This window comes from Rhinoraja longicauda, unplaced genomic scaffold, assembly GCF_053455715.1.
Source record: "Rhinoraja longicauda isolate Sanriku21f unplaced genomic scaffold, sRhiLon1.1 Scf001104, whole genome shotgun sequence".
NCBI classification, from domain to species: Eukaryota; Metazoa; Chordata; class Chondrichthyes; order Rajiformes; family Arhynchobatidae; genus Rhinoraja; species Rhinoraja longicauda.
Genome location: NW_027602320.1, coordinates 1 through 10167, shown reverse-complemented (window position 1 = coordinate 10167; position 10167 = coordinate 1). Strand labels below are relative to the sequence as shown.

Sequence of the window (10167 nt, the reverse complement as noted above, 5' to 3'; positions counted from 1 at the left end):
AGCGTGGAAACAGGCCCTTCGGCCCACCGAGTCTGCACCTACCAGCGATCCCCGCACATTAACACTCTCCTACACACACTAGGGACAATTTTTACATTTATACCAAGCTAATTTGGAGTTTGGGAGGAAACCGAAGTTCTTGGAGAAAACCCACGCAGGGCACGGGGATAACGTACAAACTCCGTAAAGACAGCACCCGTAGTCAGGATCAAACCGGGGTCTCTAGCTCTGTAAGCGCTGTAAGGCAGCAACTCTACCGCTGACCTAACTAAACTCAACTCAAACTCAAGCAAATGTTTTCACCGTACATCAATACACGTGACAATAATAAATCAATGCCAAATATCCCTGGCAATGAAACTCTAAAGTGAGGTTAGCCGATGACCGAGTTGACATTGAATCTCAAGGCAAAACTGAATCAGTGCTGCCTCTGTTAATGTTTAAAAGGTGAAAACTCCAAAGGGCAATTTGGAGGAAACTAACAAGAAGTAAGAAGTTGCCTTCTTCCACTCAGTGTGTCTTGCGTTCATCGTTGAATCAAGCAACAGGTCCAATCGCCCCTGAGACAAACAACAACGGTGGCTCAGAGCCAGATAGTGGTGCAGGTGAGATGGATGTGAGCTCGTATTACAGGGGAGAGACGAGTGAGTAGAGGTTTACTTGAATGACAAAAAGCCCAAACGCACACAAATGGGACTAGTGTGACTTGTGTGGCAAGGGTGAGATGGGGTGAAGGGCCTGTTTCTGTGCTACATAACGCTATGCCTCTACGGTACCTTGGTTACTGTTGGCAGAAGATGGGTCTTAATAAGTATTGAAGGACGGTATGGATGAACTTCAACGATTGTTCATTACTAGGTGCCACGGAAATATCAAAGGTGGCTCAATCTGGACAAACAAGTGGATTCAAAGGTTTAGGTTTATTATTGTCATGTGTATCGAGGTACAGTGAAAAGCTTTGTTCTGCTTGCTGTCCAAACAGATCAGATAGTACTAGACATAAATAAAATCAATCCAAACTCGAGTACAATCGGTAGAGCAAAGGGGAAGATACAGAGTGCAGAATATAGTTCTCAGCATTGTAGCGCACCAGTTCCACAGACAACGTCCAATGTCCGCAATGGGGTAGAGGTGAACCGGACAGTGCCCTAGCTTATGGAAGGACCATTCAGAAGCCTGATAACAGAGGGGAAGAAGCTGTCCCTGAGTCTGGTGGTGCGCGCTTTCAAGCTTCTGTACCTTCTGCTAGTCGGGAGCGGGGAGAAGAAGGAATGACCGGGGTGGGACAAGTCTTTGATTGTGTCGGCTGTTTTTCGGAGGCAGCGTGGTGTAGATGGAGTTGATGGTGGGGAGTCTGGGCTGTGGGATGGACTGGGCTACATCCACAACTCTGTAATTTCTTGGGCAGAGCTGTTCCCAAACCATTGGGATTGCAGTTCTGTCTGTCCTATCTATGCCTCTCATCTATATACTAAAACTTGTTTGTTTGTTTGTTTGTTTGTTTGTTCCTGAACTACAGCCAAAACAGTACACGACAGCGCGACAATTTTAGGCCCACCTTACTCACCATCATCCCTTTGATGCTAATGGAAGAAGTTTCATTGAAATTGGTGTTATAATTTTAAAGTTATTCACATTTTTGAGTTTAAACCTATCTCCTAGGGAAGGAGGGAGGGAGGGGGGTTGAAGGGAGGATAAAGAGGGTTGATGGGGATGGAGTGGGGGGGAGGGGAAGGACTGAGAGGGAGGGGGAGGGGGGAGGGAGGGGGAGGGGAGGAGGGAGCGGGAGGAGAGGGTGCTGCACCAATGCAGGAGAGGTTTGGGCCTAACGGGTCCATTTGGTCTAGTCATTTTATAAACGTCTATTATTATTTATTTTTTTAAATTATTTTTTTTAAATGCTTTATTGGCATGATAAGATACATCATTATATTGCCAAAGTATAGAACATAACATACATATTTAAAATGCATGAATATAAAAACAAGTATACAATGCATGGGTCGATATGCCCCTGTACATATATATATATATATATATTCACGCAATACATTTATAGCCTTTTATTGATTGCTACTCGTTCTTGCAGTTGTAAACAGTACAGCAAGGTAGCACGTTTAGTAGGTTGATATTAATTTCCTTAGTGTCAATTTATGTATGAGTGTATGTGTACATGTTGGTCATTCACTGTCTCTCAGGTTGTGGCATGCTGTTACATATTGTGCGCCAAGATGTGCCAAGAGAGATATTATATCTCTCTTCAACCGTTGCGTTCCATAAAAAACAATCCAAGTCTACCCAACCTCTCCTTGTGGCTGAAACCCTCTAATCTAGGCACGATCTGGTAAATCACGTCTGCACCCTCTCCAAAACCTCCACGTCCTTCTTGTAATGGCACAAAATACTCCTTCTTGCATTAAATGGTGTTCTCATGCACAGTTTGGTTGTACTCAAGTAAGGTCTGTACACTGGATGGCGTGATTGGAATCATGTATTGTCTTTCCGCTGACTGGTTAGCACGCAACAAAAGCTTCTCACTGCACCTCGGTACACGTGACAATGAACTTTAGTTTAGTTTAGAGATACAGCGCTGAGATAGGCCCTTTGGCCCACCGAGTCCGCACCGACCAGCGACCCCCGCACATTAACACGAGCCTACACTAGGGATAATTTTATTCCAAGCCAATTAACCGACAAGCCTTTGGAGTGTGGGAGGAAACCAAAGTTCTTGGAGAAAACGCACGCAGGTCACGGGGATAACGTACAAACTCCATACAGACAGCACCCGTAGTGAGGATCAAACCCGGGTCTCTGGCACTGTAAATGCTGTAAGGCAGCAACTCTACTGCTGCACCATTGTGCTGCACCAACTAACTCAACTCAAACTCAAGCAAATGTTTTCACTGTATATCAATACACGTGACAATAATAAATCAATGCCAAATATCCCTGGCAAGTGAGGTTAGCCGATGACCGAGTTGACATTGAATCTCAAGCCAAAACTTAATCAGTGCTGCCTCTGTTAATGTTTAAAAGGTGAAAACTCCAAAGGGCAGTTTGGAGGAAACTAACAAGAAGTAAGAAGTTGCCTTCTTCCACTCGGTGTGTCTTGCGTTCATCGTTGAATCAAGCAACAGGTCCAATCGCCTCTGAGACAAACAACGACGGTGGCTCAGAGCCAGATAGTGGTGCAGGTGAGATGGATGTGAGCTCGTATTACAGGGGAGAGACGAGTGAGTAGAGGTTTACTTGAATGACAAAAAGCCCAAACGCACACTTGTGTGACTTGTGGCAAGGGTGGGGTGGGGTGAAGGGCCTGTTTCTGTGCTATATAACGCTATGCCTCTACGGTACCTAGGTTACTGTTGGCAGAAGATGGGCCTTAATAAGTATTGAAGGACGGTATGGATGAACTTCAATGATTGTTCATTACTAGGTGCCACGGAAATATCAAAGGTGGCTCAATCTGGACAAACAAGTGGATTCAGAGGTTTAGGTTTATTATTGTCATGTGTATCGAGGTACAGTGAAAAGCTTTGTTCTGCTTGCTGTCCAAACAGATCAGATAGTACTAGACATAAATAAAACCAAGCCAAACTCAAGTACAATCGGTAGAGCAAAGGGGAAGATACAGAGTGCAGAATATAGTTCTCAGCATTGTCGTGCACCAGTTCCACAGACAAAGTCCAATGTCCGCAATGGGGTAGAGGTGAACCGGACAGTGCACTAGCCTATGGAAGGAACGTTCAGAAGCCTAATAACAGAGGGGAAGAAGCTGTCCCTGAGTCTGGTGGTGCGCGCTTTCAAGCTTCTGTATCTTCTGCTAGTCGGGAGCGGGGAGAAGAAGGAATGACCGGGGTGGGACAAGTCTTTGATTGTGTCGGCTGTTTTTCCGAGGCAGCGTGAAGTGTGGATGGAGTCGATGGTGGGGGCGTCTGGGCTGTGGGATGGATTGGGCTACATCTACAACTCTGTAATTTCTTGCTGTCTTGGACAGAGCTGTTCCCAAACCAAGCTGTGATGCAGCCTGACAGTGCGCGTTATTGTAAGCGTTATTGGAGACATGCCCAATGACCTCAGTCTCCTCAGGAGGTAGAGGAGTTGGTGACCCTCTTGGTTGGCACATTGGTGTAGTTGGTCCACGACAGATCATTGGGAACATTAACGTCAAGGAACTGGAAGTTCTAAACCATTTCCACTTTGGCACCATTGATGCTGACTGGGACATGTCCTCCATCATGTTTCCTGAAGTCAATAACTAGCTCCTTCCTTTTGCTGACTTTGAGGAAGGGGTTGTTGCTGTGACACCATGTTACTAAGTTCTCTACCACTTTCCTATACTCCGTCTCGTTGTTGTTCGTGATCCGGCCCACCACATTGGTGTCGTCTGCAAACTAATATCCTGTTGTATTATTCTGTTAAACAGCTCAGAGAATGAACGACGGGAGGGGGAGCTCCACGACATCGGAAAGCGATGAGCTGGTTTTCTATGTCAATGGACACAAGGTAGGTGGAGCAAGAGGGTCCTGAATCAATAGCCATAGAGTGAATGGGTCCTTACCTGCATGTATCACGATTCAAAATGACGCCATGTTTCCCAATCCCTATCACATCTCCCCATCTCTCTGATTACCTCCAGTGATATAATGTTTGCATCTTGAAGCTTGGACAGAGTCATAGAGTGATACAGCGTGGAAACAGGCCCTTCGGCCCTACTTGCCCACACTGGCCAACATGTCCCAGCTACACAAGTCCTACCTGCCTGCGTTTGGTCCATATCCCTCCAAACCTGTCCTATGCATGTACCTGTTTCTTAAACGCTGGAATAGTCCCAGCCTCAACTACCTCCTCTGGCAGCTTGTTCCATACACCCATCAGCCTTTGTGGAAGAAATGTTACCCCTCAGATTAAATATTTTCCTCTTTACCTTCAACCTATGTCTTGTGGTGCTCGATTCCCCTGCTCTGGGCAAGAGACTCTGTGCATCAACCTGACCTCTTCATCTCATGATTGAAGCTTGTAAGATCCTGGTGTCTGTCACAGAGAGATATGAGAACGTGTTCTTCATACGTTTCCTTCACTTCCCCTTGTTCTAGACCATCCTGCTGGCTCCTCTGCTGCGGATAATGTAAAACAAGTTGGCCACCTTACCAAACCAAGGGGGTCACTCGTTTAAGAAGGAAACACAGTGTTAGTTTTTCCTCGCGGAAGGTTTGTGAGCCTCATCAACTCACTTGCTCAGAGAGGCGTGACGGCCATTTTAAGTGCGCCATTCTTTAGCTGGCGTGAAAACTAAAGGAGGGGAGGCGTGAAATAAAGAGTGTTTGCTCGATACTAAGGCGAGCTCATCTGTTTTGCTGCTTTTGCTTTATTGCCGCAGGTGCGGGAAAGGAATGTGGACCCCGAACTCAACCTGATAACCTACCTGAGGAGGAAATGTATCCTTGCCACTCGCTGTTGGCGACTCCTGTTGTTTACGAATGTGGAGGGAGAGGGGGAGGTGTGGGACTAGACCCGACTAACAGGTCCCACTCAGGGCCAGCTGAACATTTGGACCCCGACCCTCCCCCAGCCCTTCAAGTTAATTAGCATCCTTCCCCACAACAGGGCAACCAGAACTGGATGTATTCTCCCAAATGTGGCCTTGGCAACGACTTGCACAGCTGTTGTTTAGCTCTGAGGAACTCTGAAGAAGGGTCTCGACTCGAAACGTCACCCATTCCTTCTCTCCAGAGATGCTGCCTGCCCGCTGAGTTACTCCAGCATTTTGTGTCATATTTATTTATTTATTTTCATATTTCAGATACAGCGCGGAAACAGGCCTTTTCGGCCCACCAAGTCCGCACCGCCCAGCGATCCCCGCACACTAACACTATCCTACACACACTAGGGACAATTTTTACATTTACCCAGTCAATTAACCTACATACCTGTACGTCTTTGGAGTGTGGGAGGAAACCGAAGATCTCGGAGAAAACCCACGCAGGACACGGGGAGAACGTACAAACTCTTTACAGTACAGCACCCGTAGTCAGGATCGAACCTGAGTCTCCGGCGCTGCATTCACTGTAAGGCAGCAACTCTACCGCTGCGCCACCGTGCCACTCTGTTTAGTTTACTTTAGTTTAGTTTAGTTTAGTATAGTTTAGAGGTACAGTGCGGAAACAGGCCCTTTGGCCCACCGAGTCCGCACCGACCAGCGATCCCTGCATACTAACACTATTCTATACACACTAGGGACAATATTACAATTTTACCAAAGCCAATTAACCTACAAACCTGCACGTCTTTGGAGTGTTGGAGGAAACCTGGGCACCCGGGGAAAACCCACACGGTCACAAGGAGAATGTACAAACTCCATACAGAAGGCACAAGTAGTCAGCATTGAACCCAGGTATCTAGCACTCTAAGGCAGCAACTCTATCCGCTGCGTCACCGTAGTGCCCTACTCCTGTACCCAGTGAAAAACACAAAGTGCTGGAGTAATGTAGAAGGTCAGGCAGCATCTCTGGAGAACATGGGTAGGTGACGTTTTGGGTCGGGACTTGTCTTCAGTCAGAAGAAGAGTCCCGACCTGAAACGTCACTGATTCATGTTCTCCAGAGATGCTGCCTGACCTGCTGACTTACTCCAGCACTTTGTGTCTTATTTTGTAAACCAGCATCTTTCCTTCTTTGTGTCCACCCACCCACCCACCTTGGACATCGGCAGCTGCCACCGCCACCTGGTGAGCTGCCCGGTGGTGGGTCCTTGCCGCCGGCCCCGCCTGCACACCACGGCTTTCCTTAACACGAGCGTCAGTGGGTCTGACGGGGACCAAGCTCGGCTGTGGAGAGGGAGGATGCGGCTCTTGCACCGTGATGGTCTCCAAGTACAGCGCCCCCCAGGGGAAGATCGTGTATCCTTTCACCCACCAGCTCCTGAACCAAGGAAAGCCTCCCCACCACCACATTCAGTGGGACACGTTCAACGTCATGAACGCCAAAGACAGAGGGTTGGTGGAGTTCACTGTGGAACTCATTGCCGCAGAGGCCAGTGGAGGCCAAGTCACTGGGTATTTCCCAAGCGGAGATTGAAAGGTTCTTGATTAGTAGGGGAGTCAAAGGTTACGGGCAGAAGGCAGTAGAATGGGGCGGAGAGGGGAAAATACATCAGTCAGGATCAAATGGTGGAGCAGACTCGATGGGCCAAATGGCCTAATTCTGCTCCTCTGTCAATGGTTTTATGATCTTAGAAATGGAGAAAGGGGGAAGATGCTCCAGAGAGCTCGGTCCATTGAGATTCCTCACTTGACCAGACCTGGACACTAGGAGTTCCATGTACAAACGACCTTTGTATTGGCACTAATCCTATGTTAATCCCCATTAATTATTGTCTCCAGTTGCATGCGGCCACCCACCAGATTCTACCACTCATCTAATAACACAAGTTTGGTTGCATTTGTGACCATTGAGGTCACCAAGAGGACCGACAAGGGCTGGACTGTGGACATTGTCTACATGGGCCTCAGCAAGGCATTGGACGAGGTCTCGTATGGTCGGCTGGTATGGAGGGATGGATTACATGGAACCCAAGGTGGGCGAAACCAAATGGATGCAACATTGGCCTGGTGGCAGGAGTGGAAAGGTAGTTGTGAGGGTAGTTATTCAGACTGGAGGTCCGTGACCAGTGGAGTGTGTCGGGGATTGGTGATGGCTTCATTGTGGTTCGTCATCTGCCTTCACCTGAATGGCAGTGTGGTTAACATTGGCAGTACGTCTGGAGATAACACCAACATTGGTGGTGTCATGGGCAGTGAAGAAGGCTATCTATCTATGATCACAGCAGGATCTAGATGAATTAGGGAAGTAGGGAAAGGGTGGAATTTTACCTGGAAAAGTGCCAGGTGTGCCATTTTGGTAAGTTAACCCATGGCAGAACTTACACAGTAAATGGCAGGGCAAGGGAGAGTGTTATAGAACAGAGAGACAAGTTTTTGTGTTTCAGTTTTGGAGATACAGCATGGAAACGCCCTTCGGCCCACCGAGTCCACGCTCACCATCGATCACCCGTTCACACTGGGTCTACATATTCCCACTTATCCAGATAAACAATATCTACGGCTTTACCCTCATCGACCTTTTTGGTTACTTCTTCAAAAAAACTCAATCAGATTCATGAGACAATAGACAATAGGTGCAGGAGGAGGCCATTCGGCCCTTCGAGCCAGCACCGCCATTCAATGTGATCATGACTGATCATTCACAATCAGTACCCCGTTCCTGCCTTCTCCCCACACGTAAGACACAATCTCTCACGTACAAAACTATGCTGACTGTCCCTAATCACCCGTGTCTATCCACATGTATATATACCTTATCCCTCAGCACACCCTCCAGTAACAAGCCGACCACAGAAGTCAGGCTCACTGGTCTATAGTTCCCAGGCTTTTCCTTGCAACCCTTTGGAAACAGAGACACAACATTAGCCATCACCAGTACCGGCACCTCTCCCATGTCCAATAATGATCCATATCTCTCCCCATATCTCTCCATTCCCCGCATCCCCATGTACGTATATAATAGCCTTTTAAACATCACCATCGTATCTGCCTCCACCACCACCCCTGGCAGTGCGTTCCAGGTCCCCACCACCCTCTGTGTAAAACACTTGCCCCCACACATCTCCTTTAAACTTTGCCCCACTCACCTGAAACCTGTGCCCTATAGTGTGTGTAGTTTGTTGACACCTACGACTCGGTGTATGTTATTATGGTGCTGTGTGGGCAAGCACCGGGACAAGGATGGGGGGTCACCGCACGTATCCTGTGACCCCCCCCCTTCCCACATGCCTCCGTGCCCGCTCTCCGTACGATCCTCTCCTTGGTTTACAGCCACCCCGTGTTTCCCAATGCGTGGGGACAACATGACTCGGTCCGCCCCTCCTTGACTCTGTCTCCCCAGACACATCGCTGTCAACGCCTGCCTGGCCCCCCTCTGCTCTCTCCACCACACCGCCATTACCACAGTGGAGGGGATCGGGAGCACCACCACCCAGCTCCATCCCGTCCAGGTGAGCCATTCCGGTGCCGTGTCTTCCTCCAGCCCGGAGCGAGTGGGGACAATGGAGGCGGGGATGAAAGTGTGGTTTTTGGTTGATTATTGTCACGTGTACCGAGGTACAGTGAACAGCTTGGTGTTGCAGGTGATCCAAACAGACCGGGTGGTGGAGACAGACACCAGCAAATGCAGTCTAGAAGGGCGGCACGGTGGCGCAGCTTAGAGTTGTTGCCTCACAGCGCCGGAGACCCGGGTTTTTAAAATTTGATTTAGTGATACAGCGCGGAAACAGGCCCTTCGGCCCACCGAGTCCGCGCCGCCCAGCGATCCCCGCACATTAACACTAGGAGTTATGGAGAGAAGGCAGGAAAATTGGGTGAGAGAGAGATAGATCAGCCAGGATTGAGTGTCAGGAGTAGACGATGGGCCGAATGGCCTAATTCTGCTCCTTTCACTTATGACCTTATACGCAACAAAGACAGATTCAACTGTCAATTCAAGACAGGAATTTGTAAATGCCAGCAAAGGAAAGGGTGAAAAGGAGGCAGAGTGGGTTAAATTGAAAAAATCATCTTTTGGCACATGGATGTGCAGGGAATAGAGGGATAAGGACCATGTGTAGGCAGAAGTCTATCGAAGCACTGCGCTTGCCACACGCATTGTTGGCCAAAGAACGTGGGTGGAAACCAGGAGCTCCCGGAGGAAACCCACACGGTCACGGGGAGAACGTGCAAACTCCACACACACACACACGGACATCACCCGAGGTCAGGATCGAACCCTGGACTCTGGAGCTGTGAGGCAGCGGCTCTACCCTCTGTGCCACCGTGCGCCGCGGTGGAATTCAGTTCATACGTGTGAAACGATGGGTTACAATGACAGTGACCAATTGTCAGGTTTTATTGTCATGGAACGGAACAATGAACAATGAAATACTTTGTATTTCTTTGTATGCTTTGTACAATGAAATGCTGACATGTAATAATGACCCAGGACTCCCAATAAAACTCCAGAGGTGTAATAATTGCCCATAAAACTCCAGAGGTGTAATAATTGCCTTTCACCATACTGGACCAGTGTCTCTGTCTGTACGGCTCCCAGACTGTGTATCGTATCCAATCGATTTGAG

At 48.4% G+C, this 10167-nt stretch overlaps 1 protein-coding gene across 1 annotated transcript; it reads left to right on the top strand.

Annotated features, from left to right (window-relative positions):
* Window positions 1–459: 459 nt before the first annotated feature.
* LOC144591551 (xanthine dehydrogenase/oxidase-like) lies at window positions 460–9513 on the top strand. Its single transcript, XM_078395643.1, has 5 exons — window positions 460–605; window positions 4427–4506; window positions 5381–5438; window positions 6802–6898; window positions 8943–9513. Exons 2-5 carry the CDS (start codon window positions 4435–4437, stop codon window positions 9259–9261), a joined length of 546 nt encoding a protein of 181 aa, XP_078251769.1. The 5' UTR covers window positions 460–605; window positions 4427–4434; the 3' UTR covers window positions 9262–9513.
* The last annotated feature ends 654 nt before the right edge of the window (window positions 9514–10167 follow it).